This window comes from Curcuma longa, chromosome 8 (assembly GCF_044706935.1).
Source record: "Curcuma longa cultivar G26 ecotype Majalengka, Jawa Barat chromosome 8, ITB_CL_G26_1.1, whole genome shotgun sequence".
NCBI lineage: Eukaryota > Viridiplantae > Streptophyta > Magnoliopsida > Zingiberales > Zingiberaceae > Curcuma > Curcuma longa.
In genome coordinates this window covers 10,344,027-10,367,636 of record NC_133868.1, presented here as the reverse complement: position 1 = coordinate 10,367,636, position 23,610 = coordinate 10,344,027, and the positions used below count along the sequence as shown (strand labels likewise).

The window sequence follows — 23,610 nt, the reverse complement described above, 5'->3', positions numbered from 1 at the left end:
TCGGATGCGATCAAAAAAAATTAAGAAAAATGATATGTTATATAAAAAATATAGTAATTATATGGACGTGAATTCTACTGTATGAGTGTGGGATTTATTATATAAAATATATTATGTTAAATTTTATGTTATATTAGTGTATGATTGTTCAAAAAGAAAGAACAGAAACTTTTCAGACAATTGGAATCAGGAAAAGCCATTTTTTTAATGCTGTATTCTCTCAAGCACCGCTCTTGCGATAAACCAGAGCTTATTTGCCATAGTCCACAGGAAATCCTTCTTCAGCGATCTTGAGAAGCATGGTTTCTTCACAGTCACACAACATGCAAGGTTGAATCCTCAGATATATAGTTCCCTCTGAAATCTTTCAACTTTCTTCTCCTTTTTTTTCCCCATTGTTTAGAACTATATATTCTTTCTTCTTTCCGTGCATCTGTTCAGATAAAAATCTGGTTTTGCAGGTTGGTTCAGCTTGATCTGTGAGGAAGGCTTTGATTTGGGAGCCCCGTGCACAGGGAAGAGCATCATAGACTTGATCAACACTGTCTTCCTCATCACTTACACCCTGTGCCTGCTTGTACTTTGCCTCAGAAGACAATACACGAGCAGCAGTAACAGGCACAGGGAATGGACTCCCTTCATCAGCTCCCTTTGTTGTGCTTTAACTGGCATTTCATACTTGACTGCAGGTTTGAGAACCCTAATTCTCAAAGAACACAAGTCTATGAACTGGAAATGGTTCTCTTGCTTCATCAGAAGTCTAGTTTGGATAGCTCTATCAGTTTCCTTGATCATCCAACCCATGAAGCTGGTGCAAAAAGTAAGCCTGGCGTGGTGGACTTCATTTCCGCTTCTATTTTCTGCATACAATGTAAATCTTCTCCTGAGACATCACCAAAACCTTCAAATCCTCGATCTGTTATCATGGCCAGTGAGCTTGCTACTTCTGTTCTACTCCATCAAGCTCATCGTTCGAAGGGAGCTCCACGGAGGAGAACATGACTTATGTCAACCGCTGTTGAGCAGGAAGAGCTCAAGGAAACCTGGTTTTTTTAGTCTCTTGTCATTCTCATGGTTAAACCCTTTGCTAAAGCTTGGTTACTCCAAACCTTTGCGACTCAACGACATCCCTCCTTTGTATCCCGAAGACACTGCTCAACAAGCTTACGACAGATTCTTCCAAGTATGGAGTGCTCAAAGACACAGCAAAGGAAAAGCCACCAATTTGGTTTCTTCATCGCTGTTCAAATGTTACTCGACAGAGCTTTTAGTGACAGGGTTTTATGCATTACTGAAAGCTGTAACAGTTTCGGCTTCCCCGATTCTACTCTATGCATTCGTGTGGTATAACAACCTCGAGGAGAGAGAGAGCTCAAGATTGGCCTTACGCTAGTTGGTCTCTTGGTGGTGATGAAGCTGGTGGAGTCCTTGTCTCAAAGGCACTGGTTTTTCGAATCGAGGAGGTTGGGCATGAAGATGCGATCGGCTTTGATGGCGGCTGTGTTTGAGAAAATGCTCAAGCTCTCATGCCATGGAAGGAAAAGGCATTCCGCTGGAGAAGTTGTGAACTACATTGCGGTGGATGCTTACCGGCTCGGGGACTTCCCTTGCTGGTTTCACATGGCATGGAGTCTTCCACTCCAGTTGCTGCTCTCAGTGGGAATAATCTTCTGGGCTGTGGGTCTTGGAGCTCTACCAGGATTAGTCCCTCTGTCCATCCTAGGGTTTGCGAACGTGCCCTTCGCGAAGTTCCTTCAAGATTGCCAAGCCAAGTTCATGGTGGCTCAGGATGATAGATTGAGGGCTACATCTGAGGCCCTGAACAACATGAAGATCATAAAGTTGCAGTCATGGGAGCACCACTTCAGAAGCATGATCGAGAGCCTGAGAGACGTAGAGTTCGAGTGGCTTTCGGAGATTCAAAACAAGAAGGCTTATAGGTCTGCGTTATACTGGATGTCGCCGACAATTGTTTCGACTGTGATCTTGGCGGGAACAGCAGCCATGGGAACTGCTCCTCTGGATGCTAGCACAATTTTCACAGTCCTGGCAACACTCCGAGTTATGTCGGAACCGGGAAAAATGCTGCCTGAAGTCCTCTCGATGATGATCCAAGCAAAGGTTTCATTAGACCGCATCAACACTTTCCTGCTCGAAGATGAGATCAAAGAAGAGGATGTCATGAAAAACCAGGCACAAGATTCAAGCCTTGGCATCCAAGTGCGAAATGGATCTTTTCGCTGGGAGCCGGATGAATCAGTTCCAACATTGAAAAACCTGAATTTGAGCATCAATAGAGGAGAAAAGATTGCGGTTTGTGGGCCTGTCGGTTCTGGAAAATCGTCACTCTTGTATGCTATACTCGGCGAGATTCCTAAACTTTCAGGATCTGTGAGTCACTAAACAATTGCTTTCATTAGATCTTTCAGTGAAACACAGTACTTCATAGCAATTCTTTTTCAATATTCTTCCCTTTTAGGTCGAGGTCTTTGGATCGATTGCGTATGTTTCGCAGACATCCTGGATCCAAAGTGGGACAATTCGCGACAACATTCTATATGGCAAGGCCATGGACAGGGCACTATATGACAAGGCCATCAAATGCAGTGCATTGGATAAGGACATCGACAATTTCGATCATGGAGACCTTACCGAGATCGGGCAGAGAGGGCTGAACATGAGTGGAGGGCAGAAGCAAAGAATTCAGCTTGCAAGGGCAGTCTACAATGATGCAGATATCTACCTCCTGGATGATCCCTTCAGTGCTGTCGATGCTCATACTGCTGCAATTCTTTTCCATGTAAGAAGTTAGTGTGCCATAAGCGAACTTGTTTGATTCATCTTATGAATATTTGTACTAACTTGAATGAGAACTTGTAGGATTGCGTGATGTGGGCTTTGAAACACAAGACTGTCATTCTAGTCACTCATCAAGTCGAGTTCCTCACTGAAACTGATAGAATTCTGGTGAAGCAGCTTTCTGAAGGATGATTTGCCTCATGGTAATTTAAATCTTATTCGATATGTCGTTTTCCTTGCTAGGTAATGGAGAATGGAAGAGTTGCACAAGAAGGAACCTACGAGGAACTACTGAAGGCCGGGGCAGCTTTCGGAAAACTTGTAAATGCCCATCAATCTTCAATCGACAAGTTAGGGTCTTCGAAACTCGAAAACCAAGCTCAAGCAGAATACACGAATGTTGATCAAGAGATCAATACCCATCAGCCTTCAAAACAGGATAGTGAGGTTGAAATTTCGACAAAGGGCTTCTCGGCAGTGCAACTAACAGAAGAGGAGGAAACTGAAATAGGTGACCTTGGATGGAAGCCATACCATGATTACCTCCAAGTATCAAAGGGCTATTCTCTTTTCCTTTTGATGATCTTGTTACAATTGATGTTCGTGATCTTCCAAAGCCTTTCGAGCTATTGGCTAGCCGTTGTTGTGCAAGTGCAGCATCTCAGCAAAGGAATTCTGATAGGAGTTTATTCATTTTTCTCCATTCTCAGTTGCTTCTTTGCATATTCTAGGAGCTTGGTAGCTGCTAAGCACGGCTTGAAGGCCTCAAAAGCTTTCTTTACGTTCATTCATGGATTCAATCTTTGAAGCTCCTATGTTGTTCTTCGACTCAACTCCTGTCGGAAGGATTCTAACACGGGTACGATACATATTTTGGGCTCAATTGTATCATATTATGTATACTGTGTCCTCTACTGATTAGTTGCTACTTTTTGGGCTCAATTGTATCATATTTTGGGCTCAATTGTATCATATTATGTATACTGTGTCCTCCACTGATTGGTTACTACTTTGAGTTCATCTTCTGATTTGAGCATCTTGGACTTTGACATACCTTACTCCATTGTGTTTGTCATTGCTGGATCAATTGAACTCATCACGATCATCGTAATTATGGCATCTGTGACATGGCAAGTTGTGATCGTAGCAATTCCAGTACTGATCATAATGGTCTTTGCTCAAGTATTTCTCCACCAACTCTTCTACTGTCAAAGTTTTAAGCATTGTTTTACTTCTCAATCCAATCATGCAATTTCTATCTTCTTGTAACATTCAAGAGGTACTATGTGGCTTCAGCAAGGGAGCTTGTGAGAATCAATGGAACAACCAAGGCACCGGTGATGAACTCTGCAGCTGAGTCATTGCTTGGTGCTGTCACAATTCGTGCTTTTGGCATGATCGACAGGTTCATCAGAACTAATCTACGACTCATTGATATGGATGCATCGTTGTTCTACTACACAGTGGGTACACTTGAGTGGGTGCTACTGCGAGTCGAAGCACTCCAAAATTTGACCATTTTTACTTCATCTCTTTTCCTTGTTATGCTTCCTCCAACAGTGATTTCTCCTGGTACTTGAACTATCATCTTTTCCTTAATTTTTGTTGCTTTACCAATCTTGTGTTTGATGACTAAACTATTTCAGACATATTTCAGGATTTTCTGGCCTCTGCCTATCCTATGCTTTGTCGCTCTCTGGTTGCCAAGGCGTCTTGACGCGATTCTACTCCAATCTTGAAAACTATGTCATATCGGTAGAGCGGATAAAGCAGTTCATGCACATCACACCTGAGCCGCCTCCGATCATCAATGAGAGGAGGCCTCCACCTACATGGCCTAGTGAAGGGAGGATAGATTTACAAGAACTCAAGGTTAGATGTCTTACACCATTTAGTCATTTCATCCCAATGTGAAAGACTGAGCTCTTTGTTCATAAAGTTAGTGTCAACAATGTTCAGGTGCGATATCATCCAAATGCCCCTCTTGTTCTCAAAGGAATCACTTGTGCCTTCAAAGCAGGCAACAAGATTGGGGTTGTTGGAAGAACCGGGAGCGGAAAAACCACCCTCATAAGTTCTCTTTTTCGTTTGGTCGATCCTAGCAGTGGGAAGATTCTTATTGACGAACTTGACATATGCTCGATAGGCCTAAAGGATCTTAGGATGAAGCTCAGCATAATACCTCAAGAAGCTACTCTTTTCAGAGGCAGTGTCAGAAGCAACTTGGATCCTCTTGGCCTTTATACCGATCAGGAAATTTGGGAGGTTAGCCTTGTTCCCAATCTAAACAAACTAGGAATCGACTACGATCATTTGGTAGTTTCAGGCTTAAGAAAAATGTAAATTGAAAAAAAAAATTCTATTTGGCATTTGCAGGCTCTAGAAAAATGTCAACTGAAAGCAGCCATCAGTAGCCTTCCTACTCTTCTGGATTCAGCTGGTGAGTGTGATTTCATATTCATCTAAATAAAATAAGATCGAGACTTGTATACACTTGCCTGATTCCTCTCAGTGAATGATGATGGCCAAAACTGGAGCGCCGGGCAGCGCCAACTCTTCTGCCTCGGCCGTGTTCTCCTCCGTAAGAACCGAATTCTGGTGCTGGATGAAGCAACTGCATCCATAGACTCTGCAACTGATGCTGTGCTGCAAAGGGTCATCAGGGAAGAATTCTCAAACTGCACAGTTATCACCATCGCGCACAGAGTTCCAACCGTCGTCGACAGTGACATGGTCATGGTTCTTTCTTATGGTATCACCGGAGCTCAATTTGTGCACTGAACTCAGATTTGCTTTTCCTGTCCTGGATTGTATTTAACATTATGTTTGTGACAGGCAAAATGGTGGAGTATGATGAGCCTTGGAGACTGATTGAGAACCAGAGCTCTGCCTTCTCTAGGCTTGTGGCAGAGTACTGGTCCAACTGTAGAAGAGATTCCTCTCATTCACTTTCAAGCCATTGAGGTGGAATATGAAGTAGAGGCAGAAGATGAGCATGAACACCAAGCTCTTTCCGGTCACAAGGTTTCCAGAGTTTCAATTTGCTAGGTTCAATCCATCGATGATAAACCGAGCAACTTCCGACACCCAAACTACAAATATAGATATAATTACTTCTAAGGTTCAGGAAGTTCCTCATTTATTTTATCATTTCTCCTATTATTGCTTCATTGTTGCAATATTTTCTTCAATATTGTCTTAATATTTTCTTCAATATTTTCTCCTAACATTTTCTTCAATATCGTCTCACTTATGGTTCTTTCTTTCTTTCCCATTTGTAACTTCTTTGCAGCTCTTTTTCTTGCTAGCATTGGGATGCTAATACATGTTCAATTCCTGTGGAACCATGTAGATATTTTGCTGGCAGCTGTAATACTAGTAATTATTGTAAAAACACTAGTGGTGACACTAGTTGTGAAAGGATTTGGATACAATAATAGGACCTCCCTTCTTGTAAGAGTCTGAATCTCACTTTCTTATGTTTTTGTTTTTGTCATATTATGCTTGTCTTATTTCTTTCTTTTTCAGGTTGGCTTGTCTCTAGCGCAGATAGGAGAATTTGCATTTGTCCTCTTAAGTCGTGCTTCAAACCTTCATCTTGTTGAGGTTGTAAGGATAATTCCTTATGGACTTCTTAATTTTGTTTGTGGTAATTCATCATCAGTCAAGTTTGCAATTGCCATCTGGTCCAAAGCTTTGCCTTGTGTCATCACTGAACTTATTTTTGTACCTTTAATTTTGTTGAGGTATGTTTTAATAAACTGTAGTGGTCATTTGATTTTCTATTTGGAGACAAAAGCTAGAGAATAAAGTCTTACTAGGCAAAAACTTCCCTGATGATAGGTTCCTATGCAGTTCATGAATCAGGATGTTGCAACAAGAGTTGCCTGATTTCATGCATATATACAATTTGTCTTTTTAGTATCTTGTAACCCCACCAATGCTCTAAAGAATGCATTACAGAGTTCGACTATAACATATACAATTGATAAGGATCGCTACATCTTAATGAGAATTCACATGTAATGTTAAATATGAGATTTTACACTATATATTAAGTAAGAATAAAAAATTATAGATAATCTAATTGTCTAAGATTTGGAATATGTAATTTAGGAATACTCATTGGTAAAATAATAGAAGTAGTAGATATGATGATTAATAAAAAATTAATATTTGTGTGTATAAGAGATAAAATAGATAGAAGAGAAGATAAAGATGATAAAGAATTTAAGTTTTAAATTCTAGTATATAGAAAAGAGTAAAATAATTAGAAATAAAGTAGATTTATTGTCAAGAATTCGCTTAAAGGATAAACTAGTAAAAGTAAGTAGAATGGGAGATAAGATTATAACTCTCGCAAAATTATCGTAAAACATTGTATATATTAAAACTTTGACGATGAAAATCTATTTTCGTCGCCAAATTGATGACAAAAATAGGGTTTCATCATTAAATTGGCGACGAAAATAGGTTTTGTCGCCAAATCTCGCCCATTTTTCAATTGGTTGGCAATCTGCAACAAATAATTTTTCATTCCTAATTGGCGACGAAAATATATTTGTGTCGCAGAGTTTGTGACGAAAAATATATTTCATCGCAGATTAACGATTATTGAATTTTACGACGAAAATAGTTTTCGTTGCAAAGTTGCAACAAATTTGACGGCTAAAATTGAATTGCCAGCTAAATTGGTGATGAATAAATATTTTTTCATTGTAGAATTTGATGACGAGCTATTACCCACGAAAATATTTTCATCACCAATTTCGTAGCTAAATAGTTTTGTGATGATTTTTTTTCATAAATTCATCATAAAACACCTAAATTTTTATAGTGGAATCTTGGGCAAAGAGTAATAGAAAAAAATTAAGAAAAGAGGCCACGGTGACTAAAAATTAATTTAGATTTATGTTTGAAAGGTCGACAATAAAACTTATACATTTTCTCAAATAACAAATTGAAAAGTATCGAGAACAAAAATAAGACTTACATATGGTATTCGTCGACATAGAAAAAGCTTATGATAAATTCTCAAAAAAACTATATAGAGAATTAAAAAAAAAGAGGGTGTTAGCATAACGTATATTGAACTAATTAGGGATATATATTAAAATGTAATGACAATAGTGAAGACTTTAAGTAGATTAATTGAAATATTCCCCATAAAGATTGAATTATATCAAGGATCAATTTTAAATCCCTATCTTTTTACACTAATCATGAACGAACTTACTAGATATATTCAAGATATGGTACTACAGTATATGTTATTTGTAGATGATATTGTTTGGTGGATGTGACACGTGAAGGAGTAAATGTTAAACTCGAATCTTGACTGAAAATGTTAAAAGTGAAAGGTTTTAAACTTAATAGATTAAAAATAAAATATATAAAATTTAAATTTAGTAATATTAGACGTATGAGATAAATTGTTAAGATGGGAGATGATGAGTTATCTGTAACTTAGAATTTTAAGTCACTACAAGAAAGTCATGAATTAGCAACGAAATTAACGATGGAAATAATACTTAGCGACAGGATATTAATTCCATCACTATTTTAGCAATGGATTATTATTTCTGTTGCTAAATTAGTGACGAAATTAATATTTCATCGCTAATATTTCAATTTTAGGGTTTTTGACTTTTTTCTTTTTCTCGCGTGTGATTGATCTCTTTTCTTCTGTAGTGATCAAGATCCAGCTCCCGATCTCGCGATCTCTCCTCCCCTCCCGACGAATTCTACTCCCAACTTTCCTCCTGACAGTAAGCTTGGTTTTTTAGATCTAGACGTCGGCAACCACGATCTCGGCACGACCACGGTCTCAGCACGACCACGGGCTTTGCACGTCCATGGCTCCGATCATACCAAGGGCTCGGCACGACCACGGGCTCAATTGGCCACGGGCTTGGTCGGCCATAGGCTAGCTCGATCGAGCTCGCCTCCTGCAGCGTCCTCGGCCGACCACGAGCTAGCCCGGTCGAGCTCGCTGCCTCCTGCAGCGTCCTCGGCCAGCCACAGGCTCAGCCAGCCCTGGGCTGGGCTCGGTAGAGCTTGCCGACCCTAGGCTCGGCCCGATCGAGCTCACCGGCCAAGGGCTCAGCTTGACCGAGTTTGCCAGCTCCGATTTGAGTTGTGCTTTCATAGTTGCACTTTTGATACTGTGATAAATCATTGAACTTGCATTTTACGATTTCACTTTTACATGTAGGCTAATTAAAGAAGCAAAAGCAAGATATAGAAGTTTTGGCACCCAGATTCATACATTTGTAATTATATTGATTCCAATTGCATGAAAAATAGAATTCACTGATAAATATATAATAGAACTGTATATTTTTTATAACTAGAAGTTTATTTGATTGGAATTTGTCAAATACTGCTAGTGTAATATTTTATGATCACAAGGATTTACTAGTGTATGAAGCTTAGATGATATACATAAAAGGCTAGTTAATAATTGCAACATGAAACTAGAATTAAAATTGAAATTGGAACTGTATCTTGAATCTACAACATTGAATCTTTATTTTGGAACTGAAACTGGAACTTGAATCTATAATACTAAACCTTATTTTAGCTCATTCTCATAATTTGTCAGATAAGCAATTTGTCATGACAATAGTATACTAAATACAATGAAGGTCAAACTCAAGAAAGATATAGTTTTGTAAAATACCTACCTTTTCAGGATGCTAGTGCGATACCAAAGCAAATCTAAAATATATATATGCTAGTATGATGCCGAAGCAGAACTTATGAATAGAATAATTTTTTTACATTAAATATCAACAGTAAATAATTATATAGCTATTTAGAATGATCTTTTATTCCTTTCTAAACATTAAATATCAACAGTATATAAATATAACACTATATATATATATATATATATATATATATATATATATATATATATATATATATATATATATATATATATATATATATATATATATATATATATATTTAGTAATCAAATATATTTTGATTCTTAACTGAATTGAAAATATTGATCAAATATATAATTAATTAGGTCAATTATATATAACTATCATTTGTTAGATTTACAATTGAAATTTCTATTTATATGCATGTTTAGTTTTACATATTATTTCTATTCAATATTTATTATTATATAAAGTTACAAGGTATATGAATAAAGCTTGGATGTATAATAGATTAGAAAATGAATTTATCTGAGCTGAATATTATGTTGGAGTTGAAGAGTTTGTGAATTTTGCTAAGAGTCATCAAGAATACATGAATGGTGTAGAGTTACGTTGTCCGTGTAATTATTGCAAATGTAAAAATAAAGCTTTCTGTGATGAGGATATCGTGAAAGTATATATATGTAGAAATGATTTTATTCCAAACTACTAAAATTGATGTTGTTACAGGGAGCCTTATATGTTTGATCCAATTGGTACTTCGGCTGCTTCTTCATTTGGCACAACTCTTTAGGAAAATTAACATCTAATGAGAATGTGATGTAATCAATGGTTTATGACATGATGAATGCAGTTGATCCATCCAATGTAGATGACATAACAACACCTGAAGTTCAACAACTATATGACATGTTAAAGGTTAATGAAAGAGAAGTGTGGGAAGGTATTCCATCTGGTCATTCTTAACTATCAGCTATTGCAAGGTTATTAAACATCAAGGTAGATCATCATTTCTCAGAATGATATTACAATGATATTTGTCAATTGATGTCAGAGTTGCTTCCTGTTGATCACCAAATGACTGATAGTTTCTATAGTACAAAGAAATTGATGAGGGATTTAGGTTTGCTGTAGAGAAGATTGATTGTTGTATAAATAACTGCATGATATATTGGAATGAAGACAATGAACTGATTGAATGCAGAATCTGTACTCACCCTCACTATAAGCATCGTAATCGCATACCAAGGAAGAAAAAGAAAAAATTGCATGAAAGGTTATGTATTACCATTAACTGCTAGATTTCAACGCTTGTATGCATCTGTCACGATAGCTAGCCATATGAGGTGACATCATGAGCATGTGCACGAAGGAGGTATAATGTGTTATCCTTGTGACTCCCCTACATGGAAACATCTTGATATAATATTTTACACCTTTGCGATGGAATCACGTAATGTGAGATTGAGACTTTCTGTAGATGGATTTCAACCATTTGGTTAGTTAGGACAACAATATTCATCTTGATCAGTTATATTAATACCCTATAATTTACCATCATGGATGTGCATGAAAAATGAATTTATATTTTTGACTGTGCTTCTTCCAGGTCCAACGAATCCGAAAGAGAAATAGATATTTTCTTGCAACCTCTGATTGCTGAAGTTGAATGAATTAAGGAATGTAGGATCAGAGACTTATGATGTTGCAAGTAAAACCAATACCTTGCATGTTGTCTTATTATGGACAATTAGTGATTTTTCAGCATACTCAATATTGTCGGATGATGCACAGTTGGTAAGTTAGCATGTCCATATTGCATGACAGAGTCTGATGCATTTTCATTACCATACAGTGGGAAGGTATTTTGGTTTGATAATCACCATAAATTTTTACCAGTTGGATACCCTTTCAGGAGAAATAAGAGAAATTTTCTAAAGAATATTGTAGTAAAAAAACTACCGCCAACAATGAAGTCAGGTGCAGAAATCATTGACCAAATAGACAGTTATGAATTCCTACCCGTATATGATCCTAATTCTGATGAGATAAATAAATACATTGTTAGGATGTGCAAATGTGGTTGGAAGAAAAGAAGCATTTTCTGGGAGCTGTTATATTGAAAATATTTATTGATTCGATATATATAATTTAGATATGATGCATGTCAAAAAAAATTTTTGATAATATCTTTAATACAGTGATGAATGTTTCTAGAAGAACTAAAGACACTACAAAATCACGAGTGAAATTAAAAGGATTGATTAACAGATCTGAATTACATCAAAATGAAGCAACAAATCAATTTTTCAAAGGCTTGTTATACATTAGAGGTGACATTTCAAGAGTCTTGTCAAGCTCAATTGTGATACGAGGAAATTGCACGAGAAATGCATGAATTCATGGCTGACATGAGTCAAATGCTGCAGTCGTCGCATGACTTTGACTCGCAGGAGACTCAGGACCCTCACGACCATCAGGACCCTGATCAGTAGCTATAAGTATGCTAATATTTTTAACTTTTCTTTTTTTGTTTAATTATCACTCGTGAACATGCAAATTAAATTTATTAATTTTCATAATAGATATATATCATTGATTTATTACTAACCTATCTTATTATATTTTTTATACAGGATTCGATACTTCTAGTTAGATATTTTGGATATTTCATAGATTATGATTGTATTGAGATATTTGATATACTATCATTGTATTCAAATATTTGATATTTATCATTGTATTATTTGTATTGTGATTTAATTAGTTTAACTTGAGATATTTGATATTGAATGTATTCATTTGTTATGCTTGATATGTTGTGATTGGATTGATTTAAGATATTGAAATTGTTAAGTTGTTGTATTGGTTTAACTTGTATCGTGATTGGATTGTTTAATATATTGAATTTGTTAAGTTGTTGAATTAGTTTGTGATTGGATTGATATTGAATTTGTTAAGTTGTTTAAGATATTATGCTTGATATGTTGTGATTGAATTATTAAGTTATAGTGTTGTTTATTTAAGTTATTAAATTGTATGTATTGTCAAAACCATCTCCTGTGATGGTTTATGGTTATTTATGAAAATGTAAACAGAGAACTACGATAAATGGAAAGAAGCTAGAAATTTTACCAAGTATTAGCGAAGGAAATTTTAAATTTCATCACTAATTAGCGATGAAAAGTTTAATCCGTTGCTAAAGTTAGTAACGGAATTAAACATCTGTCACTAGATCAGAATAATAACGACGAAAATTTAATATTCTATGGCTAAATTTAGTGATGAAAATTTAATTCGAACATTAATTAGTGACAAAAATTTAATTTCATCGCTAAATGACGTTAGCGATCAAAAATTTAGAGATGAGAAATTCCATCGCTAATCGATCGTTAACACCGTTTAGCGATTGATTAGCGATGAAAAATTCTATTGCTAATCATGAATATTATTGTAGTGAGTATTTAAGATCATTTCTACAAAAGGATAGAAGAATTGAAAGAGATGTCTTACATAGAATATAAGTCAGATGATTAAAATAAAAGAAAACGTCATGTATTTTTTGTGATTGTAGAGTACTTCTAAAATTTAAAGGAAAATTTTATAAAATGACAGTTAAACTTACTATGTTATATGGAGTTAAATATTGTGTTATATCTTCAGTACATGAGTAGAAGATGAAAATTACATAGATGAGGATGTTAAAGTAGATGTGCGGGCATATAAGGATGAATAAGATAAGAAATGAAAATATTAGAGAAAAAATCGGGGTTACACCTATTAAGAAAAAACTTAGGGAGACACGTTTAAGATGATATAAACATGTATGTAGACGATCAATAGATGCTTCAATTATGCGATGTGAAATTATGACAAATATGCACATCAAACGAGGAAGGGAAAGACTATAAAAGGTTTGATTAGTAATAATAAAATAAAATTTTATTTAAATATAAATAAAAATATAATAGAGGATAAAACACAATGACATAGAAGGATTTATATAATCGATCCCATATAATAGAATAAGACTTGGTTGTTGTTGTTATTGTTGGGATCTTATATTGCCACTTATTTTAAATGTCAAATTTTTTATATGTAAATAATTTTTTTAATGGATCTCACCTACCTAGTAGAATAAGACTTGTTATTATCGTTGTTAAATTTCAAAAGCATGGATAAGTTCCACTGCATTGTCATCTGAAGGAGGTTACTTTTTATGCACAGGAGAAAGACTACGAGAAAGCTCTATCGATTGAAGTTTAGTACAAAATGGGATTTACCTGTTCTATCCTAGTGCATTTTTTTAATGTAAAGTACACAAAATGTATATTTAGTTTAATTTGTTATTCATCCTGTGAGATTTGAGTTTTCCTTCATATTCATTCGAGTCATAGAATTGCTGATTCATCAGCCTCCGTTTTGTACTTAAACCTTATCTTCAATTTTTTACTTGAAGTCTTGATTAGTCGAACAATGTATCTAATTTGTAACAGTAGAATGACTCTAAGAGGCTGTCTCCTAAATGTGTTGGTTCATTCATGTTGTCGCTTAGAAATTATTTCACAGCTATAACTTTCATCTGCAAATGCAACTTGTGAATCTATTTGCTAAAGGTGGATCCGCCACCTTAGCGGCCCCACAGGTCGGCCTCATGATCATCTGTGAGAAGGTAAATCGAGAAAGTGTTGGTTACGATTCATTCATGTTGTCGCTTAGAAATTAATTATTTCACAGCTATAACTAACTTTCATCTGCAAATGCAACTTGTGAATCTATGATTTCATGTAATGTCATGTCATTTTAATGATTCAAATCTATCTTGGTTTTAATCAATATTCAAACCTTAGTTTAATTAATTAGATGCTGAAAGCCAATTAACTCTCTTATATATGCCTGGAGATCAAATTAAACTGCATGCATGCCTGCATTATCTCAACGTTTCATGTAATTAATTAATTGTTTCTTGTGAAAAATCTCGATCGTCGTCCCCTACTTCTAAGTTCTCATTCGCTAGCTAGCGTACGTACGTTCACGTCCAAATCGGTTGTCTTGTGGGTGGTCGAAATTATCGTCGGCTGTTTGCTCAATAATCAATCTCTTTAATTACCTGAATCAACAAGGCCAAGTCCATCGAGTTTAATTAAAGCACCTAGCGACTAGCTCGTTCTTCATGTCTTTTCTTCTTCTTATTATTACATCGTCATTCATGTCCACATCCACATTACTACGTAAAAAGACAGACAATAACAGCCCGCCAACTAAGACCACTGGCTGTGATTACCATGCCATCTCCGTTCGCCAGTTATACAAATTCAACTTGGATATCTCATCGATTTAATTAGCACGTGGAGAAGAAAGGGTTATTTTATACTATCAACTCGAAATAAAAATAAAATTCAAGTTAAATTTAATATAACTGAATTAAAATTCGAAATACTTAATTTAAATATCTTTAAATTAAAATTATATAAAATAATTAGAATTCGATTTGAATTCCACTGACAAACCACTCTTCACCTCTCGCGTAAATACTAGAAATTAAAAGACATGGTCCACGTGGACGAGAATAAGGAGAACAGCACACTCGTAACAAAAGGATCTTCAATCATGAGAAAACTATTATAAAATTTTTTTTTATGGACTATCAATAATTCTAGCTCATTCTTTATTTAAACACCACATCAAAAGTACTTCTTTTTATAAATTCTCATTCTTTATTTATATTTTTCATTATATATATAATATATTTTATATTTCTTTACTATCAATAATTTTAATTTTTTTAAAAAATAATTTTTCAATGCAAAATTACTCCCAACTAATTAAAGGTTTCGATTGGATGCTCTCATCTTCTTCTTATATTTATTTAAAAAATAAAATTTATTACTTTATAATTTTATACGATAAATTTGATAATCATCTATAGAGATAAATCATAAAATTATAATTAATAAGAGAATATTTTTTTTTCAATTTCATTAAAATTCCATTCTTTTATCTATTATAATAATATATATTCTATAATAATTAATTCAATGTTATCTTGTATCTATTATAATAATTAATTGAACCTCGTCCCAAGACGTATGTCTGTTTTTAGTGTCACAGGACCACGTACGGTAATTAATTCTATAAACAAACGTAGAAAGAAATTGAAGTTCCGTATGAGCCACGTTTGATGTTGTGGACTACATTTCCCACGCTCTTATCTTCACTCTTCTTCGATCTCGATCTTCACTTTTCTTGGTGATCTCGAGAATGGATGATTATGAAAATTGTGATTGAACGGTCCAGATTCCCATCAACATAAATAAAAGAGTGTTTAGCTTTAAATTATTAGAATACATTAAGACTAATATTTTTTTTCTCATCGTGTTGCCACTAGAAATTAATAAATTAATTTTCACACCGTGAGTCAACATCACAAGAATCCTCAACAGCTAATATTATGAACGCTAGAAACTAATTATTTAATCTATTAAATCTGAAGGAATTGTTAATATTTAAATCTATGTAATAATTTATGATGCAAAAAATTTTAATCTTATTATTTTTAAAAGTTAAAAAATAAGAATTTTGCACAACTCTACTGGCCCATTCATACTTAGTAAAACACTTTATTTATTTTACTATAACTATAGCTACATAAATTATAATAAAATAAAATTTTCTAGATAAAATTCATTTCTTAACTAATAATATATGTTTTAATTTTGATAAAAAATAATTAAATAGAATGCAAGTGCTTTTGCTATTTTTTAAAAAAGTTGAAGTGGATACTTTCACTTTAAAAATCATCTATTTAATTATATTAAGTGCATTTATTTATTTTTATGAAAATAATTTATTATTTATATTTAAATTATTATAAAAATTATTATATATATATAAATAATACTTGTATCTTTTTATTATTTGGCATATACATCTTATAATTTATCACTATCACATCAATTGTCAATTAGTTATATTTCTTTTATTCATTCTTTAAAAGTCATCTTAACGTCAAAATATATATAACACAAATAATATTTTATATATTACATCATATAAAAGGATCTCTTTCATTGTAATTAAAAAGATAAAAGATAGCTATGAACATCAGTGCAATAATTTTTTTTAAAAAATATTGATCTCAATTCTTGATAATTATATATTATGAACCTTAGAATAATTCTTTATCAACGTGTAAATACTTAAAACTAAATAATAATTTATTATGCATTAACAATTTTTTTATAAAAAAATCATAAATTAAAAAGCAAATTCTTCACATATAGTCCTTAAGTATATAGTTTTTATCTTAGAAAAAATAACTAAGTAGAATGTAAGTGTTTTCAAGAAATTGTATTTTAAAAAATATATATTAAATTATATTAAGTGCATTTTAATTATTTATTTTTAAAATACTATATTATTTATATTATAATAATTATAAAAAATACATGTTTTACTCTGATACCATATGAAACATAGAGGAAGAATAGAAAGCAATAATAAAAAATAATAATTTTTTTTTTAAGAAGAGAGGGCGTGCAACTCCAAGAAAGTAAGAGAAGAAGAAAAGAATGAGCTGGAGGAGTTAGAAAATTTAACACTTTGAATATAAAAGAGAAGATGAAAATGATGATACATGAGGGACATCACATCAATCGAAATTAGACAAATGGTACATAAATGATTTATATATATTTCATCTTTCGTGATGTACACAATTAGAATATAAAAAACATTTACATGTGAAAAAAGCTCTCTATAGTTTTGTCGGGAGTCTCAAATTTGTAAGGCAGTAGCCTGCCTTTAAAAAGATGTCTATTATTAAGTGATATTTTTAGAATTTATCTTTTACATTTTCATTAAAAATTAATTAAATAGTACTAAATATATACTTCTCTAACATCACATATTCTATTTTGTCGACTCCCTAAAATTCAATATCAAAAAATATTATTCATCACATAAAATTAAATATTTGATTCAGTAATTATTTTTTAAAAAATCATAACAATATATAATTGTGGACGTGCATTTAACATTTCATGAATTATTATATTTAACTGAGAAAGAAGGAGCCGTGTAAAAGGAGCCATGTCTCACGAATTCTCATCGATAATTTCTTTTTGTTGGAAAAGAATTCAAAAATAAAGAAAGAACAGAAACCTTTCAGATTATTTTAACCATGAAAAGCCTTTCTCACACGCCGCTCTTGCTATAAACCAGATCCTTCTTCAGCGATCTCGAGAAGCATGGTTTCTTCACAGTCATACAACATGCAAGGTGGAATCCACTATATATTAATATTTCCCTCTGAAATCTTTCCACTCTCTTATCTGTTTTTTCCCTTTGTTTTGAATTATATCCTTTCTTCTTTCCATGCATCTGTTCAGATAAAAATCTTGCTTTGCAGGTTGGTTCAGCTGGATCTGTGAGGAAGACTTTGATTTGGGAGCCCCGTGCACAGGGAAGAGCATCATAGACTTGATCAACACCGTCTTCCTCATCACTTACACCCTGTGCCTGCTTATACTTTGCCTCAGAAGACAATACACGAGCAGCAGTAACAGGCACAGGGAATGGACTCCCTTCATCAGCTCCCTTTGTTGTGCTTTAACTGGCATTTCATACTTGACTGCAGGTTTGAGAACCCTAATTCTCAAAGAACACAAGTCTATGAACTGGAACTGGTTCTCTTGCTTCATCAGAAGTCTAGTTTGGATAGCTCTATCAGTTTCCTTGATCATCCAACCCACGAAGCTGGTGCAAACCGTAAGCCTGGTGTGGTGGACTTCATTTCCGCTTCTATTTTCTGCATACAATGTAAATCTTCTCCTGAGGCATCACCAAAACCTTCAAATCCTCGATCTGTTATCATGGCCAGTGAGCTTGCTACTTCTGTTCTACTCCATCAAGCTCATCGTTCGAAGGGAGCTCCACGGAGGAGAACATGACTTATGTCAGCCACTGCTGAGCCAGAAGAGCTCAAGGAAACCTGGTTTTTTTAGTCTCTTGTCATTCTCATGGTTAAACCCTTTGCTAAAGCTTGGTTACTCCAAACCTTTGCAACTCAACGACATCCCTCCTTTGTATCCCGAAGACACTGCTCAGCAAGCTTACGACAGATTCTTCCAAGTATGGAGTGCTCAAAGGCACAGCAAAGGAAAAGCCACCAATTTGGTTTCTTCATCACTGTTCAAATGTTACTCGATAGAGCTTTTAGTGACAGGGTTTTATGCATTACTGAAAGCTGTAACAGTTTCGGCTTCCCCGATTCTACTCTATGCATTCGTGTGGTATAACAACCTCAAGGAGAGAGAGCTCAAGATTGGCCTTACGCTAGTTGGTCTCTTGGTGGTGATGAAGGTGGTGGAATCCTTGTCTCAAAGGCACTGGTTTTTCGAATCGAGGAGGTTGGGCATGAAGATGCGATCGGCTTTGATGGCGGCTGTGTTTGAGAAAATGCTCAAGCTCTCATGCCATGGAAGGAAAAGGCATTCCGCCGGAGAAGTTGTGAACTACATTGCGGTGGATGCTTACCGGCTCGGGGACTTCCCTTGCTGGTTTCACATGGCATGGAGTCTTCCACTCCAGTTGCTGCTCTCAGTGGGGATAATCTTCTGGGCTGTGGGTCTTGGAGCTCTACCAGGATTAGTCCCTCTGACCATCCTCGGGTTTGCGAACGTGCCCTTCGCGAAGTTCCTTCAAGATTGCCAAGCCAAGTTCATGGTGGCTCAGGATGATAGATTGAGGGCTACATCTGAGGCCCTGAACAACATGAAGATCATAAAGTTGCAGTCATGGGAGCACCACTTCAGAAGCATGATCGAGAGCCTGAGAGATGTAGAGTTCGAGTGGCTTTCGGAGATTCAAAACAAGAAGGCTTATGGGTCTGCGTTATACTGGATGTCGCCGACAATTGTTTCCACTGTGATCTTGGCGGGAACAGCAGCCATGGGAACTGCTCCTCTGGATGCTAGCACAATTTTCACAGTCCTGGCAGCACTCCGAGTCATGTCGGAACCGGTGAGAATGCTGCCTGAAGTCCTCTCGATGATGATCCAAGCAAAGGTTTCATTAGACCGCATCAACACTTTCCTGCTCGAAGATGAGATCAAAGAAGAGGATGTCATGAAAAACCAGGCACAAGATTCAAGCCTTGGCATCCAAGTGCGAAATGGATCTTTTCGCTGGGAGCCGGATGAATCAGTTCCAACATTGAAAAACCTGAATTTGAGCATCAATAGAGGAGAAAAGATTGCGGTTTGTGGGCCTGTCGGTTCTGGAAAATCGTCACTCTTGTATGCTATACTCGGCGAGATTCCTAAACTTTCAGGATCTGTGAGTCACTAAACAGTTGCTTTCATTAGATCTTTCAGTGAAACACAGTACTTCATAGCAATTCTTTTTCAATATTCTTCCCTTTTAGGTCGAGGTCTTTGGATCGATTGCGTATGTTTCGCAGACATCCTGGATCCAAAGTGGGACAATTCGCGACAACATTCTATATGGCAAGGCCATGGACAGGGCACTATATGACAAGGCCATCAAATGCAGTGCATTGGATAAGGACATCGACAATTTCGATCATGGAGACCTTACCGAGATCGGGCAGAGAGGGCTGAACATGAGTGGAGGGCAGAAGCAAAGAATTCAGCTTGCAAGGGCAGTCTACAATGATGCAGATATCTACCTCCTGGATGATCCCTTCAGTGCTGTCGATGCTCATACTGCTGCAATTCTTTTCCATGTAAGAAGTTAGTGTGCCATAAGCGAACTTGTTTGATTCATCTTATGAATATTTGTACTAACTTGAATGAGAACTTGTAGGATTGCGTGATGTGGGCTTTGAAACACAAGACTGTCATTCTAGTCACTCATCAAGTCGAGTTCCTCACTGAAACTGATAGAATTCTGGTGAAGCAGCTTTCTGAAGGATGATTTGCCTCATGGTAATTTAAATCTTATTCGATATGTCGTTTTCCTTGCTAGGTGATGGAGAATGGAAGAGTTGCACAAGAAGGAACCTACGAGGAACTACTGAAGGCCGGGGCAGCTTTCGGAAAACTTGTAAATGCCCATCAATCTTCAATCGACAAGTTAGGGTCTTCGAAACTCGAAAACCAAGCTCGAGCAGAATACACGAATGGTGATCAAGAGATCATTACCATTCAGCCTTCAAAACAGGATAGTGAGGTAGAAATTTCGACAAAGGGCTTCTCGGCAGTGCAGCTGACAGAAGAGGAGGAAACTGAAATAGGTGACCTTGGATGGAAGCCATACCATGATTACCTCCAAGTATCAAAGGGCTATTCTCTTTTCGTTTTGATGATCTTGTTACAATTGATATTCGTGATCTTCCAAAGCCTTTCGAGCTATTGGCTAGCCGTTGTTGTGCAAGTGCAGCATCTCAGCAAAGGAATTCTGATAGGAGTTTATTCATTTTTCTCCATTCTTAGTTGCTTCTTTGCATATTCTAGGAACTTGGTAGCTGCTAAGCACGGCTTGAAGGCCTCAAAAGCTTTCTTTACTTCATTAATGGATTCAATCTTTGAAGCTCCTATGTTGTTCTTCGACTCAACTCCTGTCGGAAGGATTCTAACACGGGTACGATACATATTTTGGGCTCAATTGTATCATATTATGTATACTGTGTCCTCTACTGATTGGTTACTACTTTGAGTTCCTACGCAGGCATCTTCTGATTTGAGCATCTTGGACTTTGACATACCTTACTCCATTGTGTTTGTCATTGCTGGATCAATTGAACTCATCACGACCATCGTAATTATGGCATCTGTCACATGGCAAGTTGTGATCGTAGCAATTCCAGTACTGATCATAATGGTCTTTGCTCAAGTATTTCTCCACCAACTCTTCTACTGTCAAAGTTTTAAGCATTGTTTTACTTCTCAATCCAATCATGCAATTTCTATCTTCTTGTAACATTCAAGAGGTACTATGTGGCTTCAGCAAGGGAGCTTGTGAGAATCAATGGAACAACCAAAGCACCGGTGATGAACTCTGCAGCTGAGTCATTGCTTGGTGCTGTCACAATTCGTGCTTTTGGCATGATCGATAGGTTCATCAGAACTAATCTACGACTCATTGATACGGATGCATCGTTGTTCTATTACACAGTGGGTACACTTGAGTGGGTGTTACTGCGTGTCGAAGCACTCCAAAATTTGACCATTTTTACTTCATCTCTTTTCCTTGTTATGCTTCCTCCAACAGTAATTTCTCCTGGTACTTGAACTATCATCTTTTCCTTAATTTTTATTGCTTTACCAATCTTGTGTTTGATGACTAAACTATTTCAGACATATTTCAGGATTTTCTGGCCTCTGCCTATCCTATGCTTTGTCGCTCTCTAGTTGCCAAGTCTTCTTGACGCGATTCTACTCCAATCTTGAAAACTATGTCATATCGGTAGAGCGGATAAAGCAGTTCATGCACATCACACCTGAGCCGTCTGCGATCATCAAAGACAGGAGGCCTCCACCTACATGGCCTAGTGAAGGGAGGATAGATTTACAAGAACTCAAGGTTAGATGTCTTACACCATTTAGTCATTTCATCCCAATGTGAAAGACTGAGCTCTTTGTTCATAAAGTTACTGTCAACAATGTTCAGGTGCGATATCGTCCAAATGCCCCTCTTGTTCTCAAAGGAATCACTTGTGCCTTCAAAGCAGGCAACAAGATTGGGGTTGTCGGAAGAACTGGGAGCGGAAAAACCACCCTCATAAGTTCTCTTTTTCGCTTGGTGGATCCTAGCAGTGGAAAGATTCTTATTGACAAACTTGACATATGCTTGATAGGCCTAAAGGATCTTAGGATGAAGCTCAGCATAATACCTCAAGAGGCTACTCTTTTCAGAGGCAGTATCAGAAGTAACTTGGATCCTCTTGGCCTTTATACTGATCAGGAAATTTGGGAGGTTAGCCTTGTTCCCAATCTAAACAAACTCAGAATAGACTACGATCATTTGGTAATTTCAGGCTTAAGAAAAATGTAAATTGAAAAATTCTATTTGGCATTTGCAGGCTCTAGAAAAATGTCAACTGAAAACAGCCATCAGTAGCCTTCCTACTCTTCTGGATTCAGCTGGTGAGTGTGATTTCATATTCATCTAAATAAAACAAGATCGAGACTTGTGTACACTTGCCTGATTCCTCTCAGTGAATGACGATGGCCAAAACTGGAGCGCCGGGCAGCGCCAACTCTTCTGCCTTGGCCGTGTTCTCCTCCGAAAGAACCGAATTCTGGTGTTGGATGAAGCAACTGCATCCATAGATTCTGCAACTGATGCTGTGTTGCAAAGGGTCATCAGGGAAGAATTCTCAAACTGCACAGTTATCACCATCGCGCACAGAGTGCCAACCGTCGTCGACAGTGACATGGTCATGGTTCTTTCTTATGGTATCACCGGAGCTCAATTTGTGCACTGAACTCAGATTTGCTTTTCCTGTCATGGATTGTATTTGAGCTTAGAACATTATGTTTGTGACAGGCAAATTGGTGGAGTATGATGAGCCTTCGAGACTGATTGAGAACAAGAGCTCTGCCTTCTCTAAGCTTGTAGCAGAATACTGGTCCAACTGCAGAAGAGATTCCTCTCATTCACTTTCAAGCCATTGAGGTGGAATTTGCAGTAGAGGCAGAAGAAAAATAAAGGGAATAAAATATTAAGCATGTTAAATCGAATTTCAACAAGGTTCGTTACAAACATAAATTTATTAGTCATTTCACATTATTTTCTCCTCAATTTCTTAGATAAATTCAAGTTTTTCTTATATTTTCTCTTTTATGCTCTTCAAATTGTTAATAAATATAGGTAAACGAGTCACAATTGTAGTTACCAATAAGTAAAACTCACATAAATATATTTCGTATATAAAGATAAAAGGCTCATAATCCACCTAGTAAAAAATGAGTGATACATGCTCCAATGGACCCAAGGTCCCTTTAGTTCATGGAACTAAAGCTAATAATGAGTATGTCACAACCGTCATTGTGAATGTGATGTAAGTCTCCTCGCTTAGCTTGTGACAATATTCATCACTGCATTATAATAACCTTTAGACAAAATGCACCAAAGTGTAATAACAATAAATAGTGAGAATTTTATTAAATAA

The 23,610-nt window shown here is 36.0% G+C and overlaps 1 protein-coding gene and 1 pseudogene across 1 annotated transcript; both read left to right on the top strand.

Moving 5' to 3' along the window:
- The first annotated feature begins 299 nt into the window (after nt 1–299).
- On the top strand, nt 300–5,917 carry LOC141834101 (ABC transporter C family member 8-like; annotated as a pseudogene).
- Nucleotides 5,918–17,678: 11,761 nt separating this feature from the next.
- LOC141833369 (ABC transporter C family member 8-like) lies at nt 17,679–23,240 on the top strand. The gene is made up of 12 exons (XM_074720790.1): nt 17,679–17,753; nt 17,884–19,811; nt 19,900–20,220; nt 20,301–20,387; nt 20,463–21,077; nt 21,165–21,329; nt 21,425–21,719; nt 21,805–22,019; nt 22,107–22,412; nt 22,519–22,582; nt 22,655–22,894; nt 22,986–23,240. The coding sequence occupies exons 1-12, from the start codon at nt 17,723–17,725 to the stop codon at nt 23,111–23,113; spliced, it is 4,395 nt and encodes a 1,464-aa protein (XP_074576891.1). The 5' UTR covers nt 17,679–17,722; the 3' UTR covers nt 23,114–23,240.
- The last annotated feature ends 370 nt before the right edge of the window (nt 23,241–23,610 follow it).

What these genes read in the sequence shown, in the direction of transcription:
- LOC141833369 (XM_074720790.1), top strand. Translation starts at nt 17,723, where the DNA reads ATGGTTTCTTCACAGTCATACAACATGCAAG. An exon ending in CTGCTGCAATTCTTTTCCAT is followed by an intron (nt 20,221 to 20,300) that starts GTAAGAAGTTAG and finishes GAGAACTTGTAG; the next exon opens with GATTGCGTGATGTGGGCTTT. An exon ending in GGTCATGGTTCTTTCTTATG is followed by an intron (nt 22,895 to 22,985) that starts GTATCACCGGAG and finishes TGTTTGTGACAG; the next exon opens with GCAAATTGGTGGAGTATGAT.